The sequence below is a fragment of the Electrona antarctica genome, assembly GCF_951216825.1.
Source record: "Electrona antarctica genome assembly, chromosome: 5".
NCBI lineage: Eukaryota > Metazoa > Chordata > Actinopteri > Myctophiformes > Myctophidae > Electrona > Electrona antarctica.
Genome location: NC_136810.1, coordinates 3,183,409 through 3,210,918, shown reverse-complemented (window position 1 = coordinate 3,210,918; position 27,510 = coordinate 3,183,409). Strand labels below are relative to the sequence as shown.

The following is a 27,510-nucleotide window of genomic DNA, read 5'->3' as shown; positions in this document are numbered from 1 at the left end:
AATCGCTGATCGCTTCTGGAGATAGAGGATGTCAAAGGTTCAAAGTACACCAAACCTAACATGAATGATTATAGTTGCCTATAGAAATCCTTCTGAACTGCATTGCTGTAATGTATGTTTGTTCATGTGTTATGAAGTTCATAGGCGTAACCCTACAATAAACAAAAAAAATAACTGAAGTATTTCCGGAGGCTCATAATATATTTATTTATGTACAACATAAAGAAAAACAGAATAAGGGGATCAACCTAATAGGCTACCAAGTTGACACCGGAGCAGCTTTAATAGGCGACGGTCTTGGCCGGCTTAGTCTCGTCCAGCTCGGCCTCCAGGTAACGGAAACGACGGTGGCGACGCAGGATCTCGATGGCCTTCTGCTCCACGGTGGAGGGAACGATACCCAGGTCCTCCAGACCAGGCAGCCCCGGGTACTTCATGTCCGTCAGGTGGAACTGGAGACAAAACAAACAAACAGGTGCATTGATGATCATGGGCTGGACACGCCTTGTTCATTCACCACTCGATAACATCAAATTAATGTGACCAGATTTGACTGAGAGACTGCCATCGCGCAAATTCCAGCTTTTCACCAGAGGAGAAAAACCTTTTTTTAATTAATTTTTTTAAATGAGTTAATATCACAGGCAGACTCTTCACATACTAGAGCATGTCTGAAATAAGTGTCAGAGCTGAAATCGACATGTAAATATGAAATAAATGCTTAAACATGTAGCTAGTGTAATGTTAGAGTCCACAGAAGTGAACCTTTCAAGCTTGTTTTCTCAACTAGCTGTTTCTCTGCAAGACATTACTCTATAAGCCATATCTCCAAAACTGGTGGGTCAAACTGAACAACCAATATGTCACTTTGAAGCCATGATTCCCTGCTTTCATATGACATGAAAAAACGAAAATTCAAAAAAATCCAATGGCAGTCCCTCAGTCAAATTTGGTAATTATGTAAGGGATAATGTATGGCTGAGTGGTCATTGTTTATAGATGTACATCTATAAACAATGACCACTCAGCCATACATCATCCCGCTTATTCCATGGCTACTTAATACATAAATTAATAAATTGACCCAAAACACAAAACGAGATATTTCCTTGCTTGCAGTAATGAAAGTACTCCATAAGTGTCGCGCTGGCCGGCTGCAGCGCTGTCTGAGAACCAGGGTATATTAAATGGAGGTAAAGACACCAAACTGCACCCGGAAGTTCAGCAGAATGCACTGGAGAGCTGAGAGCTCAGTGACCAGCTCATGAACAAACACTATATCTGAATGACTGAGATCTTTTGTAAAGCAATCGCTTCTGGCAAATAACAGAAGACATATAGCACATTATTGTCTGCTATGTTGCTTTTCGATGTGTACACCGTATAATTTTTATAGAGGCATCTAAAGAGCAAAAAGTACGTTTCTGAACGTGCCAAGTATCGCAAGACTGCACACCGTTTCCCGTCTGGCAGCCAAATCTCACGATACCCCCGGGACAGAAACGATACCTGCTGCTGTTTAAATCCTCAAATAAAATGATATACTGTGCACTCTGTGCACATCGAAAAGCAAGTGATTAGAAAGCAACCAGTGATATGTCTTCTTTTATATGCCTGAACCGATTATATGACACAGGACTCAATGGTTCATAAAAAATGTTTGTTATGAGCTGGTCAAGCTTGCTCCATTCACTGCTTTGTATTCTTTTTTTTTTTTCTATTCTACAAAGCCACCAAACAAAGCAGCTCATTGCCATGACTGACTAATGCAACATTTGATCTGGCAAAAGCATTTTGGCACACGTTATTTCCGTTTGCATTTGTAGAACACGAGTTGAATCACGCCCTCAGAGTTTCAAGTTATGCCAAGAGTCCTTTGGCCCTAATTTATCAATGTTGTAGAGTAGCCACAGAACATGATTACGCACAGCATCCTGGGGCTGGACATGGTATAAACAGAAGCCATAGATATATAGATATATCTATATCTATATCTATATCTATATATATATATATATATATATATATATCCACATTTCTGATCATGAATAATGATCAATCAAGTCACAAACCATGCATGTTCACAGTGAACTCTTACAGACATCTTCACTTGGAAAAGAAAAAAAAAGCTAATTCATAATACATTCTAAGTCAGACACATTTTAAACCTATTGAAAAAGAAACAAACTGCATACAATGTTTACTTCCATACATTCAACTAGAAAAACGGTGCTCAAAAACAGACCCCCATTTGAAAATATGTTGTTCCAGGGACCTCCCAGAAGCAAAGATTTGAGTTAAAAACATTCTGAAAGAATAAAAACGCTCTGAAAGAATATATACTCAAAGATTTGCACTACATTCTCACGATGCTGCTATTTTTCAATAGCTAAAGTATAACATAATGCTTAAAACACCAATTAACTTGCTAATCCTGCTTTGTGGAACAGAGTACCCAGGTGAAATGGAAATACCATTCATCAAAGGGAGAAGAGACTGCTCCACCAAAGGGGCAAAATGTCAATAAAATGGATGACCACCAGGTGAGACGGAATTAGTCGTTTATTCTTGCTCTTTCAAGCCACTTCTGAGTTGCTTTCGGAATGAAGTTCCTGCAGCATCACAGGTGTGCATTAATGACGTTAAACCACCACCTCTCCTGTAATATTGCTTAAATTAACTATAAGCTAGTCTTGAGTAAAAATGTCAGTGGAAAACGCAGTCATTTCAGTGCATTCCACTGTCAAAGTATTCAGCTTGCATTTATTTCACTTGAACCTCTTTTTAGATGGGAGCTGTGGGAAGCTCTCTCAATGAAGACCAGTCATTATTGCTGCTTTTCAAGTTAAATACCAAGAAAAGGATTGGAAGAGTGAGGTTCAGACCAGTGTTATTTTTGGCAGCAAATTTTGATTTTAGTTTTAGTCATAGTCTCTTCAAGAGCTTTCATTTAGTTCCAGTCACATTTTAGTCACCTGGAATGTTTTAGTTAGTCTAGTTAGTCGACGAAAACAACACTGGTTCAGACAACCCTTATTATGTCCTGCAGAACTTATAAGGAAGGTTTTCTACCATAAATTGATATGTCAAGGTGTTTCTTCATGTAAATGAGAGCCTGGTGGTCACTGGCTAGAATGTTTGAGCTTCACCAATGTGGATTATTTTGCATGGGTGTGTGCATTTGATAAATGCAAATAATCTCACACGTTACGGACATTCCTAGTGTTGCACGCGTCACTGAATGGAGCCAACTAATTGGACGCCTGCTGGCCAAACGTGGTCCAGGCGCATCATGCCACATATAAGCTTTGGCCTGACAGCGCGTCGCACGTTCGAGTCCCGTTCCTGACGACCTTTGCTGCATGTCTCTCCCCTTCTCTCTCTCCCTCTTTCCTGTCCCATCTTCACTTGATACTATCAATAAAGACAATTTATTTTGGTGCTATCCGTTTTGGACTGAGTGTTTGACTGTACTCTGTTGCTGTTTTTACATTCTGTCTAATAAACTAATCAATCAATTCATAACATTTCTATGCACTGTTGAAGAGTGAGGCGCCTGCTGAGCTTGGTTTTGGATTTGCATGGTTTACTTACCCGGTCTACTTTGTCTGGGGTGGTCCACGGCTCAAATGGATTCATCGCAAAGAAACTTGCAAGTAGGCTGAAACGATAAGACGAGAGGCCGTTACGTCAAGACATGAGCAGGGTCACAAATTATGTGATCATGTCACATAAACAGGCTGGGCGTTTTACCAAAGACCTTGATATTGATGTTGTGGGGGAGTCGGGACGGGTTGACTATTGGTGCTTTCTTAACATATGTAGCCACGGTTGTAAACAACTCAACTCACAGACAAGACCAACCTGGCACGCCTACAGTATGTTGGCCATGTCCAAAATGTTTCAAAAATAGTCTATCAATAATTTGCAGACGTGACCATGTTGTAAACTTGTAGGTCAGCTATTTTCAATACTTCAGACATACAAATTTAAAATTAGGATGTTAATTTATGGAAAAAAAAACAAATTATGGATTCAAGGTTTCTGCCTGCCAGTGATGATATTCTCCTTTATGATTGTTCCAGTTTGCATATAATAATGCTACAGCAAATAACAGCATAGTACAGCCTTCTCAAGTGTTTAAGTGGGCGTCTCCATGCGCGGCAGGCGTGACTCCTTAAAAGGCCAGTGCGTTGGAAAGGTAAACAAACCAGAAAAATAACATTGAGGATTTCATGCTGTATGGTAAATAAATGATTGAATGAATGAATGAATGAAGTGCTTGACTGCACTTACTGATATAACGGGCGTGGCAGAGGGTAGGCCACAAAAGGCCTGTGTGCGATGGCGTACACATACTCCACCAGGTCATGCAGAAGATACCTGTTGGGACTTAAAACCACAAGAAGATAAACATGTCAAAAAGATGCACCACACACACACACGTCCACACCCCTGTAGATCTACGGATCACTGTTTAGGATTAACTGCCTCCGGATCCGATTAATCCGGTTAATCCTTTATTAATCCAGTTAATCCCCTGTAGGATTAACTGCTCATATTTACCCACAGTTAGGGGTGTAACGATATATAGTAACTGCATTGAAAAATCGATTTTAATTTCAAGAATCAAAGTATATCGAAATGAAAACAGCAAAATTGACTATGTATCGTATCGTTTTGCAATGCAAATAATCGGTATCGAATCGTTTTGCTGTGAAAATAATCAATTGTATCAATGCTACATTTTTGTGCGTGGTATTTAGCAATTAATCGGTCCGATTGATTCATCGAACCGATGCCGATTAATCTACAAACAACTCAAATCGGCCGATACCGATGTGTTTGCTGATTAATCTCCCATCACTAATATGTACTATATAGCGCTATGTCTACATAAAATGCTATCTAAGTTAGATAAATTGAGCCTTTGTCATATGCCTGTAAGGTCGTCAAGGCTAGGGCAAGTGCTAAGGGCTAAGATGGAGTCTGAAGAGGTGGGTTTTCAGACTACGGCAGAAGATTGGGAGTGAGTCTGCAGTTATGATTGCAATGGGAAGTGCACTCCATAGTTTTGGCGCCAGAAGGGAGAAGAGTTTGTGACGTGTGGAGTGCGCTGTGGTACCGTTTGCAATGTGCTGCTGTGCACATTAACACACAAGTATTGTACCGTTTACCATTCACAAGTTCCACAACCTAGCAGAGAACCTCTCGTCATGGCAATGAATCAAATGAGACTGTAAATGTAAATTATATGAGGTTTTCAAACCAGTGGTAAACTGCTGCCTGCTTACCCAACAAGGGCATAAGTCTTCCCGATGGCATCTGGGTCTTTGATGGCATTGATGATGGCCTTGGCTACGTCTACCACCTAGGGGGTAAAGACACACATTACACCAGATTAGTAAGACATCTGATCATAGAGCGTCGCAGTCCCGCCCCCTCGAGACCCGGAAAATAATTCCCCATACATTTTCCTCATAGACTTTTCAAAAAGTATTTATTTAAAGACGTTTACGCTGCGGAGAAAGCCAACTCTTGTTGTGACAAATCATGACAATAAACACAATGTTTTGGGCCAAACAAATAATTAGAAAGTAGAACACTTTTTTTGTTGTTCTTCTTTGGAATTATTTGTATGGTCCAAAATATTGTGTCATGATTTGTCACGACTCGAGTTGGCTTCATACAACGCTTATAAGGTCTTTAAATAAATACTTTTTGAAATGTCTATGGGGAATGCATTGGGAATTATTTCCTGGGCCTGGCGTCGTCATGAAAGGGGGCGGGACTGGGTCTGGCGTCGTCATGAAAGGGGGCGGGACTGTGAAGCAGGATGGACTGCAAAAAAAAACAAAAACAAATGTGCACAGCAAGAGAGATGTAGATTCAACTGTTTAAAGAGGATGTACCTGAGTGCAAGTGATTTTATTTCATTATGTTCTCGTTGTTAAAATACTAATCATTGTAATTAAGTGTTGCGTAACAGGGGTCTACCTGTCCATCTTCTAGCTCTTCAGTTAACAGAAAACACATGTTCAGGTTGGGATATCAATTTGGTCCAATCGGGAGAGAGAATCCATGCAGGATACACGATAAACAAGTGAAATAGTGAAATTGGGAGCGATGGAAAGGAAAAAAAGGAAAAGAAAATAGCAGACAGAATTCAAACTCAAACAGCTTAGAATTGAAGCTGTTAAATGATCTTTGTGGGGTTCTCTCTCCTCACTGGAGAACATTGGTACGCCGACATGAATATGCATTTTCTGTTTACTGAAAAAGCTCAATCTGAACCGTTTCTATCCACTTTTTCTCTTGCTCTACTTCTATCCTCTCTTCTCACAAAATGGAGCGCATTATCTTTTCAACAAAATACTTTTGTTCTATATATTCATGCTTGAAGCAGTATCGCTATCAGGCAGAAATCCAAATCAACTCCAGGGTTGACGGTTGGGTTTAGAAGTGGACCTCAACTCACATGAACAGGCTGCTTCACCGTCTTCCTCCCCATGGAGATGAGAGGCACAGCTCTGCCAAACCAGCGCATGTCTGAAACGCAGAGGGACAAACTCACGCTCAGGGCTGGTCGCCATGTTTACACCATGCTGCTTAGCCCTCCCACCCCACAGAGGGACAACCCACGCTCAGGACCGGTCGCCATGTTTACACCATGCTGCTTAGCGCCCCCACCCAACCCAACGTAGAGGGACAACCCACGCTCATGACCGGTCGCCATGTTTACACCATGCTGCTTAGCGCCCCCACCCAACCCAAGCACACAACCTGCACCAGTGATGATTTTGCCGACTAAAACTATGACGAAAAATGTTCGTCGACTACCTTTTTTCACCTTTTTTCACTAAAAAGGAAACTAAATGAAAACTAAGCTATGATGACTAAAACTAGGACTAAATATACTGACAATTTTGTCAACAAATAAAAACTAGACTAAAATGGTAGGAAGGGACTAGTGGATAAGAGTCATTTTACATGTGGTTGCATGATGAAAATAGCAGATATACAAGCTCACAACGCGTTGCGCTGTGAGCTTAATAATAAATACAAATAAAAATAATAAGTAAATGGGATCGCAGGTTAATTATTTTTCTCATTTCCTGAAACTTTTTTTTTTAAATTTGAACATACAAGGTTTTCACCCGACAGTGATGGGAGTGTTGAGTCAGGACATTTTGTTGCCAATGCCTCATAAGCTGGGAAAGATGCAACCACAGCTCCCCCTGCAGTCCTGGCCAAGAACTGTTAGCTAGGCATGAATATGTCGACACTCTGTTACACGATGAAATGCATTGAATAAACGTCGCATAATACCTGCAGTTAATATTCCATAGTTGTTTTAACGACAAGATTATAGTGTAACCCTAATTAAAATTAAATTGTAAACCTTCTAGTCACATCACATTGCTTTAAGAAAAATATATGACATACATAAAGACAAGATATAGCCACCGTCTCTCTCTTATGCACACACACGCACGGCTGACTTACTAGCGAAATGATTGAAGAATCTGTCCTCCCTCCCAAACATCTCAGACGGCTTCATTATGATGGCATCAGGAAACTCATCTCGAACAGCAGTCTCCCCCACAGCCTACAGGGGGCGCACACACACACACACACACACACACACACACACAATTCCTTTCCTCAGGATGGGCCAATATGATACAAAAAGAAGGAAATGTTTACTATTTGCTACTGCAGTATGTGTACAATTACTACCCATATTGCTGTGCCAATATCATGACACTGTCTTTCTTGCAAATACAGTACTTTGGTTTGAGATTCATGTAGTAATTTGGAGTGAAAACCCATAAGATAAAACAGAGTACTCCACCTAGTAAACTGTGATGCAAGTTTCCATTCAACTCTGGGAATGCAGGCGATAATGAATGCACGACAGAAGAGAAAACTGCTCCAGTGTGTGTTACCTTGTTCCTGAGGTATTTAGAAGGGCTGCGTATGTCTGCGTTCAGGTGGGACATGTGGATGAGCTTGGTGATGCCAGCCTCCCTGGTGGCCTTGGCGATCTGCTGAGGGATGCTCACATACACGTCCTCAAACCGGTAGTTTCTGGAAGCAACAAAGAGGGAGAAAAAGAATGCAGCCCTGAATCAGTGTTGTTTTCGTCGACTAAAACTATGACGGAAAAATGTTCGTCGACTACCTTTTCTTCACTGACGAAAACTAAATGAAAACTAAGCTATGATGATTAAAACTAAGACTAAATATACTGACAATTTTGTTAACAAATAAAAACTAGACTAATATGTTAGGAAGGGAATAGTGGACAAGAGATCCAGTATAAGTCATTTTACACTTGGTTGCATGCTGAAAATAGCAGATCTATTGAATGCTCCAGTACCGTGTCTCCCACTCTCTGCCCACCAAGTTGATGACAACGTTTGAATGCTCCAGAGCCCTCTTGATGGAGTCTTTGTCCCTGGCGTCCCACTCCTGGAGGGGGGGGGGGGGGAGGAGAGAGAGAGACAGACAGACAGTTACAGATGTGGAAATTAGGGCTGGGACTTTTAAATAATAATGTAGTCCAGTCAACCCCTGTCCGCATGCGCAGTACTACCGCTTCCGTAAGACTGCATTGGGACAACATGGTACTGGCTGACAAAAGAACCGCTTTGTAAGCAGTTGTTTCACCCCCGACTTTTAAACTTTTACATTCACAACAATCTGTCGATTGCACCCAGGACTAGCAGGTCCTTTAGGGTCAAAGACTCCACACTGGAAGCCGAACAGTCTGTTACAACATTCGGTCAAAATGTCCTCTCAGTACAGGGTTGTGTAGCATGGAATGGCCTTCCTCTGCGTATAAAGGGATTGTGCTACATCATTTCCATTTTCCACTTTTAAATTCAATCTGAAAAGATGGTTGCTTGAAACCAAAGCTGCAACCATTTGTGATCTTGTTTTAGGTGTATTTTGTATGCTGTGTTCCCTATGTAATGTTATGTAAATGTATTCCACTGTTTGTCTGTCTGTTTTCTGGTTTTGTGTTTCTTTGTGAGGACTGCGGATGAAAACTAGCATCTTTGCTAAATCCGGGTGTATTTACGTCCATGTGACGTCCAACACCTTAGAAGCCCGGAACTATTTAATCCATTTCATCCAGGGTGCCCATCATTTGTAGCGCACGGACCACTTTTACGGGCGCACCGGAAGCTGGTGTGCATGTCTGTGTAGCAGCTAACAATAGCCACACCACTCTAGAGTGGAGGTAATAATAAATCTATCGCGACTAGCAACTGGACTGCTGAGCGCCGTCTAACACAGGATCTTTTTTCAGAATTAGACGGGATGATTTAGATCGGGAGTTATGATCGTTTTAAGATTTTCGTATTCGTCAGCTAAACAGGCAGGGGAGATTTTCGATGACTTTTTGACACGTCATCGGATCGGGCAACAAGCGCTCCAAGGCTCTAGAGCGATGCGAACGGTTTTGTTTTCATTAATCTCCGTCCTGTTTATCAATCTCCGGCTTGGGCACTTGACCGTGACCTTGAACTTGGACGGAGAACTTCGGCTTGGACATCGAAGGTGTTAATATGCATTGTCCTGTCCAAATATCCAAATAAAAGCCGGTCTTACCATGAAGATGATCTGTCCCAAGTCCCCCATGGGCCTCATGTACATGAGGTCGTACTGGTCACACCGATGAGGGACTATAATCTGAGAGCCCTGGCGGCCTGCCAAACACAAAGCACATCCGTTTAGAAAACACTCCTTTTTCTAATTAGAATAAAAATAGGAATAGCACTTCTGTAGAAAAAGTCAAATAATATTTTAGCAAATCCTTTTTGTATTTATACAGCATGGAAAGGAGTCAGCTGAGGTGGTTCGGGCATCTGGTTAGGATGCCTCGCGGGCGCCTCCCTAGGGAGGTTCTCGACGCACGTCCCACTGGGAGGAGACCCCGGGGCAGACCAAGGCGCAGTTGGAGGAAATACATCGACTCACTGGCCTTGGAACGTCTCGGAATCCCCCAGGAGGAAGTCACTAATGTTGCTGTGGAGAGGGAAGTCTGGAGCACTCTGGTGGAGCTGTTGCCCCCGCGACTACGGATAAGCGGTTGAAGATGGATGGATGGATGGATGGCTCTACAAGGGGCTGCTGTTTATGAGAGGGTCTGACTGTGTATGTGTGACTATGCAACAGCCCCTTATATGCACTTGAAATGCAATATGGAATAAAACAATCCTAAATATTGTTGCCAACATATAGATTGTACAATATGCTTGCGAAACTTCTTTCATAATTGATAAAGGCAGTGGTTAAAGTGGAGTCTGTGAGGGGGTTCCCAACAACATGTATGATAGTCAGGAATCAAATGGACCGTTAACAGTTCTACTGCATAACCCGCCTTCCCCGATATTTAATCCATGTGTCGGTGCTGCGTAATACGCTAAACCCGCTATTTGTTTAATTCGCCGTTTTTTTATAATTAAAAGGAAAGAGCGGACCTGGTGACGAGCCTGTCGCGTTATGACCGGAAATCAAGCCATCCTCTGGGCTGCTAGGGCTTCTGGGAAAATTAGTTCAATGCAAGTGAACGGCTGGTTTGTTTGGACTACAACATGCTGTGGAGGCTGTGTTCGTCTCGCATCGTAATGGCGGCATGTTTTTCTCTTCAACAACAAACCATGGGATGGGACTAGTATTTTCCACCGGATTTTCGACGATCAAAGCTGCAAATACTTTGGCGTATGCTCCAAAGGTAATAAGACAATCTAGGCAGCCTAGATAGGATGAATTTAAAGCCCCGAAATTGTTAAAAGGACTCTGTGACTCGGACAGTGTACAAATGTGGGCGTGAAAACGTTTTGAGAACCACTCACTGCTTTGAAAGCATTCGTTATTATGGGACTACATTCACAGAACTCACCCAGTCTGTTGAGCACATATCGACCCAGGAACCCATTCGTTATTATGGGACTACATTCCCAGAACTCACCCAGTCTGTTGAGCACATATCGACCCAGGAACCCATTCGTTATGTGGGTCTAAAGTTCAGAACTCACCCAGTCTGTTGAGCACATATCAACCCAGGAACCCATTCGTTATGTGGGACTACAGTTCAGAACTCACCCAGTCTGTTGAGCACATATCGACCCAGGAAACCATTCGTTATTATGGGACTACATTCCCAGAACTCACCCAGTCTGTTGAGCACATAATATCGACCCAGGAACCCATTCGTTATTATGGGACTACAGTTCAGAACTCACCCAGTCTGTTGAGCACATATCGACCCAGGAACCCATTCGTTATTATGGGACTACATTCCAGAACTCACCCAGTCTGTTGAGCACATATCGACCCAGGAAACCATTCGTTATTATGGGACTACATTCCAGAACTCACCCAGTCTGTTGAGCACATATCGACCCAGGAACCCATTCGTTATTATGGGACTACATTCCAGAACTCACCCAGTCTGTTGAGCACATATCGACCCAAGAACCCATTCGTTATTATGGGACTACATTCCCAGAACTCACCCAGTCTGTTGAGCACATAATATCGACCCAGGAACCCATTCGTTATTATGGGACTACAGTTCAGAACTCACCCAGTCTGTTGAGCACATATCGACCCAGGAACCCATTCGTTATTATGGGACTACATTCCAGAACTCACCCAGTCTGTTGAGCACATATCGACCCAGGAAACCATTCGTTATTATGGGACTACATTCCAGAACTCACCCAGTCTGTTGAGCACATATCGACCCAGGAACCCATTCGTTATTATGGGACTACAGTTCAGATCTCACCCAGTCTGTTGAGCACATATCGACCCAGGAACCCATTCGTTATTATGGGACTACATTCACAGAACTCACCCAGTCTGTTGAGCACATATCGACCCAAGAACCCATTCGTTATTATGGGACTACATTCCCAGAACTCACCCAGTCTGTTGAGCACATATCGACCCAGGAACCCATTCGTTATTATGGGACTACATTCCCAGAACTCACCCAGTCTGTTGAGCACATATCGACCCAGGAACCCATTCGTTATTATGGGACTACATTCCCAGAACTCACCCAGTCTGTTGAGCACATATCGACCCAGGAAACCATTCGTTATTATGGGACTACATTCCCAGAACTCACCCAGTCTGTTGAGCACATATCGACCCAGGAACCCATTCGTTATGTGGGACTACAGTTCAGAACTCACCCAGTCTGTTGAGCACATATCGACCCAGGAAACCATTCGTTATTATGGGACTACATTCCCAGAACTCACCCAGTCTGTTGAGCACATATCGACCCAGGAAACCATTCGTTATGTGGGACTACAGTTCAGAACTCACCCAGTCTGTTGAGCACATATCGACCCAGGAAACCATTCGTTATTATGGGACTACATTCCCAGAACTCACCCAGTCTGTTGAGCACATATCGACCCAGGAACCCATTCGTTATGTGGGACTACAGTTCAGAACTCACCCAGTCTGTTGAGCACATATCGACCCAGGAAACCATTCGTTATTATGGGACTACATTCCCAGAACTCACCCAGTCTGTTGAGCACATATCGACCCAGGAAACCATTCGTTATTATGGGACTACATTCCCAGAACTCACCCAGTCTGTTGAGCACATATCGACCCAGGAACCCATTCGTTATGTGGGACTACAGTTCAGAACTCACCCAGTCTGTTGAGCACATATCAACCCAGGAACCCATTCGTTATTATGGGACTACATTCCCAGAACTCACCCAGTCTGTTGAGCACATATCGACCCAGGAACCCATTCGTTATGTGGGACTACAGTTCAGAACTCACCCAGTCTGTTGAGCACATATCAACCCAGGAACCCATTCGTTATTATGGGACTACATTCCCAGAACTCACCCAGTCTGTTGAGCACATATCGACCCAGGAACCCATTCGTTATGTGGGACTACAGTTCAGAACTCACCCAGTCTGTTGAGCACATATCGACACAGGAACCCATTCGTTATGTGGGACTACAGTTCAGAACTCACCCAGTCTGTTGAGCACATATCGACCCAGGAACCCATTCGTTATTATGGGACTACAGTTCAGAACTCACCCAGTCTGTTGAGCACATACGGACCCAGGAACCCATTCGTTATGTGGGACTACAGTTCAGAACTCACCCAGTCTGTTGAGCACATATCGACCCAGGAACCCATTCGTTATGTGGGACTACATTCCCAGAACTCACCCAGTCTGTTGAGCACATATCGACCCAGGAACCCATTCGTTATTATGGGACTACATTCCCAGAACTCACCCAGTCTGTTGAGCACATATCGACCCAGGAAACCATTCGTTATTATGGGACTACATTCCCAGAACTCACCCAGTCTGTTGAGCACATATCAACCCAGGAACCCATTCGTTATGTGGGACTACAGCTCAGAACTCACCCAGTCTGTTGAACACATATCGACCCAGGAACCCATTCGTTATTATGGGACTACATTCCCAGAACTCACCCAGTCTGTTGAGCACATATCGACCCAGGAAACCATTCGTTATTATGGGACTACATTCCCAGAACTCACCCAGTCTGTTGAACACATATCAACCCAGGAACCCATTCGTTATTATGGGACTACATTCCCAGAACTCACCCAGTCTGTTGAACACATATCAACCCAGGAACCCGTTCGTTATGTGGGTCTACAGACAGTTCAGAACTCACCCAGTCTGTTGAGCACATATCAACCCAGGAACCCATTCGTTATTATGGGACTACATTCCCAGAACTCACCCAGTCTGTTGAGCACATATCGACCCAGGAAACCATTCGTTATTATGGGACTACATTCCCAGAACTCACCCAGTCTGTTGAACACATATCAACCCAGGAACCCATTCGTTATGTGGGACTACATTCCCAGAACTCACCCAGTCTGTTGAGCACATATCAACCCAGGAAACCATTCGTTATTATGGGACTACATTCCCAGAACTCACCCAGTCTGTTGAGCACATATCGACCCAGGAAACCATTCGTTATTATGGGACTACATTCCCAGAACTCACCCAGTCTGTTGAGCACATAATATCGACCCAGGAACCCATTCGTTATGTGGGACTACAGTTCAGAACTCACCCAGTCTGTTGAGCACATATCGACCCAGGAACCCGTTCGTTATGTGGGTCTACAGACAGTTCAGAACTCACCCAGTCTGTTGAGCACATATCAACCCAGGAACCCATTCGTTATTATGGGACTACATTCCCAGAACTCACCCAGTCTGTTGAGCACATATCGACCCAGGAACCCATTCGTTATTATGGGACTACATTCCCAGAACTCACCCAGTCTGTTGAGCACATATCAACCCAGGAACCCATTCGTTATTATGGGACTACATTCCCAGAACTCACCCAGTCTGTTGAGCACATATCGACCCAGGAACCCATTCGTTAAGTGGGACTACAGTTCAGAACTCACCCAGTCTGTTGAGCACATATCGACCCAGGAACCCATTCGTTAAGTGGGACTACAGTTCAGAACTCACCCAGTCTGTTGAGCACATACGGACCCAGGAACCCATTCGTTATGTGGGACTACAGTTCAGAACTCACCCAGTCTGTTGAGCACATATCGACCCAGGAAGCCATTCGTTATGTGGGACTACAGTTCAGAACTCACCCAGTCTGTTGAGCACATATCGACCCAGGAACCCAGTGGCTCCAAACACCGTGGCAGCCACCCCGCTGGAGGACGAGCGGCCTCCTTTCCCTCGGGGCACGACCTCATGGTGGAGCTTCCTCTGCTGCTGGAGCGCTGCTGGGACCGCCGACAGAGCCACAGGGGAGCAGGCGCCTGCAGCAGGGAGGGAACACAGCCAATGGCAAGCCACAATTATTACAGTCACCTCAGCAAGAGATTAAAAAATAGGGTGCATTTTGCATCCCAAAACTCAGTTTATAGTTAAGGGACACAATAAAACAAGGACCACTGCATCCACGCGATGCAGTACTGTACTCAGCGTGTACAGTAAAAATACACCCTAGCTTTAGTTATAATAATTAAATCATTTCGTCTTCTGTTTTCTACATGAATATAACCACATTATAACCACATAAAATGAAATGGGAGTTAAATGCTGCAATTTGTAAAAATGACAAAATATGACTCGCTGAAATGGGACTCATCAAATGTCCCTGGGACTCATTTCTAAAAGACCATCCCTGCATCCCGGGACTCATTACATTATTTACATCACTGCCTCGTGGCAATTATTTGAGATAATCGCCAATATATTGCACAATCGTCCAAATTGTTTCCACGTTGAAATGTTCACACACATTTTCAACAATTGTTGAAATATGTTGTGAGCTTGTAGATCGACTCTTTCCACAATTATTTTAATATTTGTCTTTGAGTGTACAGTACACAAATTAAACATAGCCTATTTTGGCCATAGTACATTATTTGTTTTGATTATTGGTACAAATGTCATTGTATACGTTATTTAAAATCATTTGGCATGTTGTCTACCCTTTGAAATGTGCGTTTAGAATCCTAAAGGGCGAACATAAATAAATGTGTTATACTCCAATGTTGAACCAAGTTAAAAATCACAGAAGTTGAGCCCTGAGTAGCCGCAATTTGCAACTCTAGATTTTTTTATAATGGGATGAATCTAGAGTTGCAATACCCTCCATTGACTCCCCACTCATCCAATTTGGTTTGTGATCTGCTTGTCTTAAACAACGTTAAACTCACCAACATTGCAGCTGTAGTCCAAGCTTGAATTATCCTCTTTCAATCTGCCGAGCTTGTTTTTCATAAAAATCCCCCGTAGACATGTTATGAGCTACTTTCTGTCAAGACATCCTCTGTAGGTGATTATTTTTCTAAGTGTTGCAGTTTGGAAGCACTCGTTTGTGTTAACGGTTCGCGCTGCTGCCTCCTGCATTATGTGCAAATTCGAAACAGGTGGTACGCTGGGCCGTTCAGTGACTTATGACGAGTGCTTCCAAACTCCAGCACTTAGAAAAAGAATCACCTGCACAGAATTTCTTGACAGAAAGTAGCTCATAACATGTCTACGGGGGATTTTTATGAAAAACAAGCTCGGCAGATTGAAAGAGGATAATTCAAGCTTGGACTACAGCTGCAATGTTGGTGAGTTTAACGTTGTTTAAGACAAGCAGATCACAAACCAAATCGGATGAGTGGGGAGTCAATGGAGGGTATTGCAACTCTAGATTCATCCCATTGTAAACAAATCTAGAGTTGCAAATTGCGGCTAAGCCCTAAGTGTCTGTGTACTGTGTCGTCTCAGCGTTAAGGACTACAGGTATGTACACTGAGGTTGTTACAAACACTTGAATCTGTAGTATAGTAGTAGTAGTGTATAGCTTAATTTTCCCTCATATTAATTACTGTAATATTGTCTGGGCTGCTACATATTCAACACATCTCTCTAAATTACTGATCATTCAAAAAAGGTTTCTGAGAATGATTTCACATTCAAATCGGTATGAGCCGTCTGCCCCGCTCTTTATCAAATATTCACTATTACCCATTGACAAAGTAAACGTTTTTCAGACCTGTTTATTTATGTTTAAATTCAAAAAATGCATACAAGACATTCCCTCTTCTTTTCACAATTTTTTCCGTGTTACTTCTGACATTCACTCCTACCCCACAAGGCAAAGAGATGATTTTGAATTACCTTTTTGTCGTACTTCAAAACATCAATCTTTCATCAAATTTAGAGGCCCTCATCTTTGGAATTCCCTAGATGCTTCACTTAAATCCTCATTATCCCTGTCAATATTCAAAAAACATCTAAAGAAATATCTTATGTCTTCCTCTCTGTAGATTACATGATTTACTTTTATGTGTTATATTTTCTTTTGTATGTTTGTTGTTTTGTTTATTTCCCTTTTTTGTGCAGTCTGTTGTTTTTTATTTCTTTATTGCACATCTGCCCCCCTTTGCCAAACCTCTTAGACTTTTGTATTGTTCTTAATTGAACTTTTAATCTGTTTTAAATCAATTGACCTCATACAGGAAAGGATTCCAAATAAGCCAGCTGGCTTCTTCCTTTCCTTGCATTGTATTTTTGTTTTTTGATATGTATTGTCTATCTTTTGTACTACATGCTAAATAAATAAACCTAAAAACCTAAACCTATACTGTACAGCTTGTGTTTGACAAGCAGATAGCGTGCCGTCCAAGTTGCTTTCGGCTGATCAACACTACCCATGTACCTGTCTAAATAATTCCTTAATGTTAACGAAGTCCACACCCACAACACCAGAGGGAGTGCAACAAACCATGTTCAACCCAGATTCGGCACAAACTAAATTATTTTCGCTCCTATGCCACCAAAATGTGGAACGCCCTACCAACAGTCATTAAGACATGCGAATCCCTTGACTCCTTCACGGCTGCAATTCGAAACTGGCCTCCGTAAAATCTGAATCCCCCACCCACCCCTTTTCCCCTCACTGTATGGTTCTTTTCCCTTTTTACCTCCTGTTCTGTTCTTTGGCTATATAGAAGTGTCTATTTGTACGTCTCTAAATGTTTTGATGAATTGAACAAGGTGGACCCTCTTGTAAACAAGTGTAATGCTTTATTGGGTCGTCCACTCACAGTTAACAGTCTTTGTATTGAGTTATACTGTAATTCTGCAAACTGCAAATATTTAAATCAAAACACACTAAAATGGCAATGCTAGCATGCTAACGTCATTTGCTTCACAAATAAATTCACAATCACAACAACACAGTACTACTACTGTTCAACATGTGGCATCGTCAGCTCAGTCACTAGTAAAACTAGATATTAAATATAATATTCAACAAATAGGTTTGTTTACCAAATGTTGCTAATGGAGCTAACACTAGCAGCTGCAGCTAGCTCAGACTGTTAGCAAGGTCACATAAGGCAACAATGTCGCCGACAGCTCACCACGTTGTGTGACTGCGTACAAAAGTAAACCATTTTTGTTGCTAAACGTTGCTTAAACGTGTCGATAAAACCTAAACACTTGTATTGGTTATAGTTGCGACTCACTTGTAATCTTAGGAAGGACACTCACAGGACGGCCAAGCACAGCGGCCGCCATCTTTACAACTACAGTGCAACGACGGCAAGCCGGCTGGTTCAAATTGTACGACCGCGCGTCTGTCGCTGAAACGGAATACTGGACAACTCACCCCGAATTCCTCTCGGAATTGTCCCCTCCAGTGAGGGGACAATTCCGGGACAGTTCAACATAAATTGAACTGTACTTCCATCCATGTGCTTTTTCTAAATCAATCAATCAATCAATCAAAAGCTTGTACTTCTGCTATTTTCACATTGGTTGTACAACAACAACAACAACAACAACAACAACAACAATTACACCTAAGTTTGGACACAAAGGTGCTTTGGACAAAAGGTGCTTTGGCTTTGGACCAAAAGGTGCTTTGGACAAAAGGTGCTTTGGACAAAAGGTGCTTTGGACAAAAAGGTGCTTTGGACAAAAGGTGCTTTGGACAAAAGGTGCTTTGGACAAAAAGGTGCTTTGGACAAAAGGTGCTTTGGACAAAAAGGTGCTTTGGACAAAAGGTGCATTGGACAAAAGGTGCTTTGGACAAAAGGTGCTTTGGCTTTGGACAAAAAGGTGCTTTGGACAAAAGGTGCTTTGGACAAAAAAATGCTTTGGACAAAGGGTGCTTTGGACAAAAAGGTGCTTTGGACAAAAGGTGCTTTGGACAAAAAGGTGCTTTGGACAAAAGGTGCTTTGGACAAAAAGGTGCTTTGGACAAAAGGTGCTTTGGACAAAAGGTGCTTGAAATGAAATGAAATGAAATCTATATTTACCCAGGGTATCTGGGCTAAGCTCAAGAACTTGTTTCCAGCCAGGCCCTGCTCATAGAACACATTTCATCGTAGTGGTTGATGCCTTGTTCAAGGGCATTTCAGCGGTGGTAATTTTAACGTGTCGGACGGCTGATTCGAACTGGGAACCTTCCGGTATCTAGACCGCGCCGCTATCCGTTCGGCCACCGCTGCCACGCTGCCACGCTGCAAGCTTTGGCTTTGGACAAAAAGGTGCTTTGGACAAAAGGTGCTTTGGACAAAAAGGTGCTTTGGACAAAAGGTGCTTTGGACAAAAAGGTGCTTTGGACAAAAGGTGCTTTGGACAAAAAGGTGCTTTGGACAAAAAGGTGCTTTGCACAAAAGGTGCTTTGGACAAAAGGTGCTTTGGACAAAAGGTGCTTTGGCTTTGGACAAAAGGTGCTTTGGACAAAAAGGTGCTTTGGACAAAAGGTGCTTTGGACAAAAGGTGCTTTGGACAAAAAGGTGCTTTGGACAAAATGTGCTTTTGACAAAAAGGTGCTTTGGACAAAAGGTGCTTTGGAGTGACCTATGCTATATAGGGCTTAAAGTGGTTGACATTTCCTAAAAGTATTTTACACTGACTGCACCATCTCCCTCTTTCAACAGCTTGCACGTGTGTGAGGCCTTTGCATGATTCAGGTCTGAGTTGATGCAGAGTGTGTGGAGGTGAAGTTGGGGTCCTGATGCTGGGGGGGGGGGGGGGGGGGGTTAGCCTGGCTAATAAGCTAGACCCTTTTTTTTGCCAACGGCTGATTCGGTCTGGCTTATTAGCCAGGCAAGGGGGGGGGGGGGGGGGGGGGTACAAAGATGGTCCTGATGCTGGGGGTGGAGGTACGAAGATGCAGAAAGAGATCAAGATAAAGATAAAAGATAAAGAAAACTTTATTGTCCATTAAATTTACATAAAATGGAAATAAATTTGTCTTTGGCACACCGGCACTCAGTTTAACAATAAAACATTACATAAAATACACAGATGCATTAAAATACTATATAAAATGCATTCACATAAACACAGCAACAGTGATCATGAACAGTGGGGATTATGTGAGCAATTTAAACATTTTTTTATTTAAAATGTCCACAGCAGTATTGGCACAAACAAAGTTTTGTAACCCTTCTTTTTAACTAGTTTTGCCCTAAGCCTCCTGCCCGAAATTCAGATTAGAATTCAGAGAGAATTCATTCAAAGAGACTCCATTCAGCATCTGCATTCTGCTCCATAGCCTCGGAGACCACAGGAGTTTTGTTACCTGCAGTGTCGAGGTAACCCAGTGTACTCTCTGCTGCCCCATCTGGCGGAGTCAGGTTAGTGTCGAGGGAAGTTGGCAACAAGTCCCTTCCATTAATTGTCATGGGCTGTGACAGTTTATGACCAACAGAAGCTCCACCACACCCACTTAAATGGTAAATGGTGCATTTATATAGCGCCTTTATCCAAGGCGCTTTACAGAGATTGTGCATTACATTCACCCATTCACACACACATTCATACACCGATGGCGGCAGAAACCATGCAAGGCACCAACCAGCACATCAGGAGCAATTAGGGGTTCAGTGTCTTGCTCAAGGACACTTCGACACTAACTCTGGGGGAGCCTGGGATCGAACTGGCAACCTTGCGGTTACCATCCAGTCACTCTACCCCTGAGCCACCACCGCCCCTTAAATGATTTTGGAACCAGAGAGCTGTAACCATTGGTTAAAAAGTAGAATATGACATGTTTCTGTCTCACGATTTCACTCATTTCTATTTTAGAAAGGACTGAAGAAAACTGTAGTCATGAACAAAAATCCTGCACACAATTTTTCATTCAAATTGACAGATGTTTTGATCCCTCTGATCATCAAATGGGTTCCAATCAGATTTTGAGCCAATTAAAGTCTCCTGCAGGAGGCGCGTCTGAACCTGCACTGGATTCACCAGATGTCAGAGGGACCTAAACATCTGTCAATTTGAATTAAAACTGAATTAAATACTTTTTCATGATTGTTTCGGATGTCACTGTCCAACACACATGCTTCTGAATTAAGTGGATTTCAAGATTTGCACGTGGAGCTTACTGGTATAGGCATAGACCTGAGGACGATTCTACCAATGCCTTCTAAATCATGACAGTGTTCTGAAAAGAAAACATGTTTCTATGTCAGTGGTGCTCAAACATTTTCATGTCAAGGAGCCCCATAATTATATATAATTGGCCGCCGACCCCCATCTGAAAATATACAGTATTGTCCCAAGGACCCCCCCTGAAGCAAAGATTTGAGTTGGAAAAAGTTAGCTGTGAAAAAATAAAAAGATTTGCACAAATGTTCAATATTTTTCCCCAGTGTGCCGCACTACGAGCTTGTAGATCTGCTATTTTGCAATAGCTACATTTTAAAATAATGGTTATAGAGCAAGATGGGTGTTCATGTGTATTAGAGTAAGAGGTGGTGCATCATATTGACAGATACAATTACACTACTATAATTAAAGGTATATTCAGTGATTTCACTTAATTCAAATATCACTTCTTTTTTTGTTTTGTTGTGATAATCCTCCCTATACTATAGTGAGTAAGTATACCCCAGTTAACCCCTGGGGGTCAAAAAACCTTAGGTTTCGTTTTTGGCTAGGTGGCAAAGCCTTCATCCAATCAGCATAGAAAGGGGCCCTCCGCCAATCATGATCGAGTGGGGTTGGGCCTTGGTGTGTGCATGTGCTGCATGCACACACCCCCCCCCCCCCCCCACACACTGTAGTGCGTGTGCATGTGCACATCTTGTTACCGGGGCGGACCGGGGTGGTTTTCCAAATCACCCAAATCACTGAATGCTCCTTTAAAAAGCCAAGAAGTCAAGAGCCGTGAGACATTCCTTTTGAAACAATGTTTTTTTTAATTTTATTTCATCATAAAATACATAAAAATTACTTTCTTGACTTATCATGTTTACAAACTATACCCTGCACCACGCATCTCAAATGTGCGTGCTCCATTGAAGTTGTGCTGCATGTATGGATCCTAATGTGTTGTATCTCTGTGGTTTAGTGAGTTATAATTTCAATTCAGATGAAGAGGATGAAGTGAAAAGATCAAATATTAAATAAACATTGCTATGAGACAGTTGTTACTAGTATATGAAATGTCATTCATCATGACAGCCGACACTATAGCAGTGTTTTGAAACCTTGGATGAAATGTATTTTATTCATACTTTGTAAAGCCAGAGTAGACTAGCCTGGCTAATAAGCCAGACCGAATCAGCCGTTGGCCAAAAACAATTGCCTGCCGGCGGATTACGGTCTGGAGAGGCTCAATTGTACGGCCATTTCCTACACCAGAGAACTGGTGTGGCCAATCGGGACACGGTATGCAATAATGGGCGGGCTTTGGTACATTGACATTCAATGCTTGAGACCTTTGACTGACAGTAGCTCTAACCAATTGCGTCAAAGAGAAAATGTTTGAACCCGCCCCCCGGGAAACAAGATCCATACACAGCATCTCCAGACTCAAATACCACACGACAGTGTGATTTGAGTCTGGCTTATTAGCCAGACTAAGAGTAGACAGCTAGTCATCCTAAACACATTGCACAGCTCTGGTATTCCAGGTACACAAACACACACAAACGTAAAGTGCAAGAATTATAATACTGCAAGGCACAAAACTATCAATACAAGGATTGTCTCTGTGTCTAAAGGTAAAAAATATCAGGAATAGCACAGACATATTTAAAATATATCCCATACAGTTAACAACACAACAAGTAGAACCTTGTCTATAATATTTAACAATAACTTGCATCTTATCTTATGCTCTGCATTAAAGTAAATATAATTTAGAAAATTATACCCAGACAATATGTACAGTAAATAAATGCTAATACAAATATGCCATGATTTGATTGTTTACAATGGTTGAAATATCTGGCATATTATGCCATAATAAGTGATAAATGCAATCATCAATTATTGTTAGAACAAGTAGATGCTTTTGACAGGGCACATTTTTGATATAGGCCTAGTTTAAAAAAAGAAAAAGCTATTTTTGGCTCAGCCTTTATTGCACACAAATCTTCAAAATTTGAATAAGTCATTCCATTGACAGTAAAATTATGATTAAAGGAAAAGAGAAAGAAAACCATACGCATGATGTTTTGTTTTAACTCCCATTTCTTAAGTCATGCAGTAAACAGCTGCTAGTAAGGTAGGGGGCACTAGGGGGCAGTATATACAACGTGATGTCTACTGTAGTGTAAATGTGATGTCTACTGTACTGTAAAGCCAAGATTCATGTAAAAAATAAAAAAAGATAAAAATAAAAACTCAATGTACAGCAAAGATAGGGTTCAAGACACGAGGCATGGAACCCATAATAAAGCAAACGACTAATGCTTTGTTATGGTTCCTGTTTTGAACGATTTAAAACATGTTTTAACCCATTTTGAACTGACGTCGAAATTTAAAAAAAATGTCTTCTAAATCATGACAGTTTTCTGAAATACATATGTTTATGTATCAGTGGTGGTGCTCAATATTCATGTCAAGGACCCCAACAATTATATGTAATTGGCTGCCGGCCCCCATCTGAAAATATGTTGTTCCAGGGACCCCCCCCAGAATCAAAGATTTGAGTTAAAAACTGAAAGAAAATATATTCAAAGATTTGTGCCGCATTTTCACGATTTTTCAAAAATAGCAGACCTACAAGCTCGTAGCACGGCACTCGGTGCCGCGCTATGAGCTTGTAGATCTGCTATTTTCCAATAGCTAAAGTATAACATAATGCTTAAAACATCAAAAGGGGTTCCCGTACAGCATGGGTTAAATATGCAGCATGTTCATATCTTTCAACCGCGTGACAGCTGAACATAGTGTACACTTACTTACAGAGATACACAGCTGGCCGGTCGGACACCAATATCCTGATACCTTCATTTTTTTTAAATATTTTTTATCCCACGATTTTGCAACCCATTTTTTCACCCAGTGTCAATTATCTAATGTAATCCTGGGCCAACCTGGGGGGGGGGGCAGCGGACTGACCTCATGCTTCCTTATATGCATGAGGAGTCCAAGCTGCTTCTTTTCACCTGACAGGGGGGAGTTTCCCTGGCCGGACGTAGCGCGTGGAAGGAACACGTTATTCCAACCAGTTCCTTGGTCAGGGGGAGGCCGTTTAGAGACCAGGGTTACTGCATGTTTTTTGTGAGGGTACCTACGGGGACACAGGGAGAACATGCAAACTCCACACAGAAAGGCCCTTTCGCCAACCCCACCTCGGGTATGGGCACTGATGACGTGGAGGAGGGAGCACGGACTCTGGGACACAACCCACTGCAGGGGGTTCCACGCCGTTAGGAACCAAATGGATGTGAGTGTACAAATGGAACCAAATGGATGTGGTTAAATGAACACTGAGGTTTTTACAGTGTACAAGATTGGGTCCCGGAAATGAAAATCATAGCAAATTGGGGCCTCATGTGACCTAATGCATATCAAACCGAGGGTACTTGAAATGAAAAGAGTTGAGAGTCCTGCTCTAAATAAAACAGAGGAGACCTAAAAATGTGTTTTTCCAGTTATTACATTATGGCTGTTTTTAGTCAAACATGCACATTGTTGCACAGAATATTGCTGACACAACCGGCATCAGCAACGACACATTCATCACGGTGACCACTTTGGTGCACAATACTTCCATCAATGCCCGCGTGAAGCTGGGTGGAAATACAGTGCTGGCTTTAGCCAGCGTCAAACCAGAGGTCTCCATGTGTCTCTGTTGAATTCAGGCAACTAGACAGGGGGCAGATATAGAGGGCCAAAGTTTGTAGTCTTATAACCTGTAAATGAGTGAGTTGGCATTTTTGCCATTCCGGTTCCATCAGCTGGAAGAATATGTTTTTTGTCAGATGCCTGAAATGATTGGTTTGCGGTTAACACAAGTGAGAGTGAGTTTCATGCTTTGTCTTCCTCATGAAATGAAGGTTTTACATCTCTTAAAAATTAACTCAGACCTTTAGTGGTGGTGAACATGCCGTGTATCGCCTTTTACTTCTGCCAATTGCATGAACTCTTTAAAAAATCATAAAAGTGCTGTTCACTTAGTTGTGAATATTATCTTGCTGTACAAAACGTGTAACTATTTGCCACAGAGCTTAATTTCAGCAACAATACAAAAAAATCAAATCAAATGTTGACGACACCAGGAAGATGCTAAACTTCCTCCTCCCGCCTGCAAATGGCTCTTTTCCACTACGAAGGGAACCCAAGCCAGAACCTTCCATAACCTGAAACTTTCCAGAACCCGTGAAATTCTGTGATGCTTTTTTTTGTGTGAACGCAATAACGCATTGTTAGCTTAGATGGGGCTATTTTTCACAAATGTTTAAAAATGTTGTTAGTACAACAGTATAAGTTCTGCTTTCCCAGAACTCAGGGTTGGTACCACGTCCTCAGCAGGTCTCTGAGAACCGTATCTGAAACCGAGCCATAGTGTTATGGAAACAAATCCCGGCGCCTCTGGAATACTTTACGCGGTGTGACACGGTTCACTTCAGTATCGTTGTTGTAGTGGAAAATAGCCAAGACATTTACGTCCTTCCTGATATAGATCCCAAAAGTTAGATTGCGATCTACCAGTAGATCACAAAGGCTGTGCAGGTAGATCACATGATATGACCCTAAACAATATTTAATTAAAATATTGATTGACATAAAAAAGGGCCTGTCAGCTCAAATCCACAATGCAATCTTTTGTTTTCAAGAGTATTGCTGTGCACAAATGTCGGGCCGCTATTCCAAAGCCCCCTCAGGTACACATTGAAACTATTTTCAGCAGGGGTATAGTATTATAGTATACAAATTCTTCCGGTGGGTAGATCTCGTTGAGCCGGTCATTTTGAAAGTAGCTCTCGAGTCAAAAAAGTGTGGGCACCCCTTCCTGTATACCATGCACTCTTATGGAGACAGCTGCTCGCTCTGTTCTCGGTCCGAGCCCACCTCCTGTTGAGACTTGATGATGATGTGAACGGACCTCTCTCCGCCCGTCTCCTGTGGTTTGGTGTCCGTGGTGGAGACCCTCCCCCGGCCCTCGCACACCTCCTCCTCCGCCGACGCCCCGATGGGCCGCAGGCGCTCGGCGGGGCTCGTCTTATTGGTTTGTGTGGTGGTAGAGTTGTCCTTCTTCAGTTTGTCACTGCTGTTGCTTTCTGAGTTCACCCCTGTGTGGTGGAAACACACAGGGAGTTATTACAGTAAGTTATTACAGTATTCAGAGAGAGAATGCGTGCGTGCGTGCGTGCGTGCGTGCGTGCGTGCGTGCGTGCGTGCGTGCGTGCGTGCGTGCGTGCCTGTATATATTTACGTTACAATGTGTATACATCTGTATATATATATATTTATGTTACAGTATGATTGGAAAGGAAAAAACAATGTATGTAGAGAGAGAGAGAGAGAGAGAGAGAGAGAGAGAGAGAGAGAGTCGGCTGTCATTAAATCTTTGTGGCTTTCACACTAAACGATTGATCGCCGACCAGGGATCACACACTGCAAGAGTTCACCAAGATGCGATCCAGACCCGATACATATAGTCTACATGATCAGATCATTTGTTTTTTATTCCAATTCATTTTGACATGCACGTGCAGGATGCCGTGCATACAAGCGCGAGACCTGCACACAGGGCGCATCTATCTCTCTCTCTCTCTCTCTCTCTCTCTCTCTCTCTCTCTCTCTCTCTCTCTCTCTCTCTCTCTCTCTTCATTAAATAACTCTGTCGCTCGCGCGTGCACACACACACAGCGCACGAAAGGTTTGCTCAAATTGCTCTGCACTGTTGATTCCGATTTGGTTTTATCAACATTATTCAAGTGCAATGCGTAACGGCAATATTGGGCTAATATAGGCTACCAATATGTACGACACAGGGATTTACAGACGGAATGAAGGTTATATATCTTATCATCTGATCATCTATCGATACAGTCGACATACAGACAGACAGACAGACAGCAGTGCTGTGAGCAGTGTGCTCTCATTGGCTGTAATACAGGCCTTATCAGGGCGCAGTCGCAACCCAGTTCATACTGTATGATATCCAGTCGGCGACAGAGTCAAATATCAAACGTGCTAGATATTCAGAAATGGTCGGGGAGGCGTCGGCGAGCGCTTTTATCGGCGCTGGATCTTCTCGCAGCTCCTTTCACACACAGCGAGCAAAACCTCGCCGATCAAAGCCCGATCTTGAGTCAGATCGGGGGTTTTGTCGGCGAGCGCCAAAAATGCTCCCCGACAGCATAATCGGAGCAAATATCGGGCAGTGTGTACGAGCCATTACCTGGTCTGTTGTTGGAGCTCTCTGAGGCCTTCCTCACCGTCGGCATGGTTCTGGGTTCTGTCGGCTTGGTTCTGGGCCGGACGCGGTTGAAGTTCCCGTCCATGATCCACTGGTGCTGTAGCCCTTCATCTGGGGTCAGGCGTTTGGTCGGATCCCAACTGGAAAAGCACAGACAAAGTTTGACAACCAATGGCTCTCAAACACTTTAATTTGTATAAGGGTCCATTTTGATCATAACTATCAAAAATAGACCCCTAGGGTAAGTTACTGATTAACGTGAGTCTAATTTCAAACAAAAGATTC

At 42.7% G+C, this 27,510-nt stretch overlaps 2 protein-coding genes across 3 annotated transcripts in view; both read right to left on the bottom strand.

Annotated features, from left to right (window-relative positions):
• Nucleotides 1-182: 182 nt before the first annotated feature.
• Nucleotides 183-18,200, bottom strand: ndufa9a (NADH:ubiquinone oxidoreductase subunit A9a). The gene is made up of 11 exons (XM_079501405.1): nt 18,068-18,200; nt 14,681-14,854; nt 9,622-9,719; nt 8,384-8,475; nt 7,950-8,091; nt 7,507-7,609; nt 6,479-6,549; nt 5,295-5,371; nt 4,297-4,392; nt 3,595-3,661; nt 183-452 (listed from the first exon to the last, which is right to left on the bottom strand). The coding sequence occupies exons 1-11, from the start codon at nt 18,117-18,119 to the stop codon at nt 282-284; spliced, it is 1,143 nt and encodes a 380-aa protein (XP_079357531.1). The 5' UTR covers nt 18,120-18,200; the 3' UTR covers nt 183-281.
• Nucleotides 18,201-25,490: 7,290 nt separating this feature from the next.
• dyrk4 (dual-specificity tyrosine-(Y)-phosphorylation regulated kinase 4) overlaps nt 25,491-27,510 on the bottom strand; it is a 31,370-nt gene continuing 29,350 nt past the window's right edge. For both annotated transcript variants that reach the window (XM_079501028.1, XM_079501029.1), the window contains 2 exons: nt 27,208-27,365; nt 25,491-26,092 (listed from right to left, as the gene is read on the bottom strand). In XM_079501028.1, coding sequence (XP_079357154.1) covers nt 25,830-26,092; nt 27,208-27,365 — 421 coding nt within the window. In that variant the 3' untranslated portion in view covers nt 25,491-25,829. The remainder of the gene's footprint in view (nt 26,093-27,207; nt 27,366-27,510) is intronic.

What these genes read in the sequence shown, in the direction of transcription:
- ndufa9a (XM_079501405.1), bottom strand. Translation starts at nt 18,119, where the DNA reads ATGGCGGCCGCTGTGCTTGGCCGTCCTGTGAGTGTCCTTCCTAAGATT. An exon ending in ATTCTTCAATCATTTCGCTA is followed by an intron (nt 6,550 to 7,506) that starts GTAAGTCAGCCG and finishes TCTGCGTTTCAG; the next exon opens with ACATGCGCTGGTTTGGCAGA. An exon ending in CCCCAGACAAAGTAGACCGG is followed by an intron (nt 453 to 3,594) that starts GTAAGTAAACCA and finishes TTTTGTCTCCAG; the next exon opens with TTCCACCTGACGGACATGAA.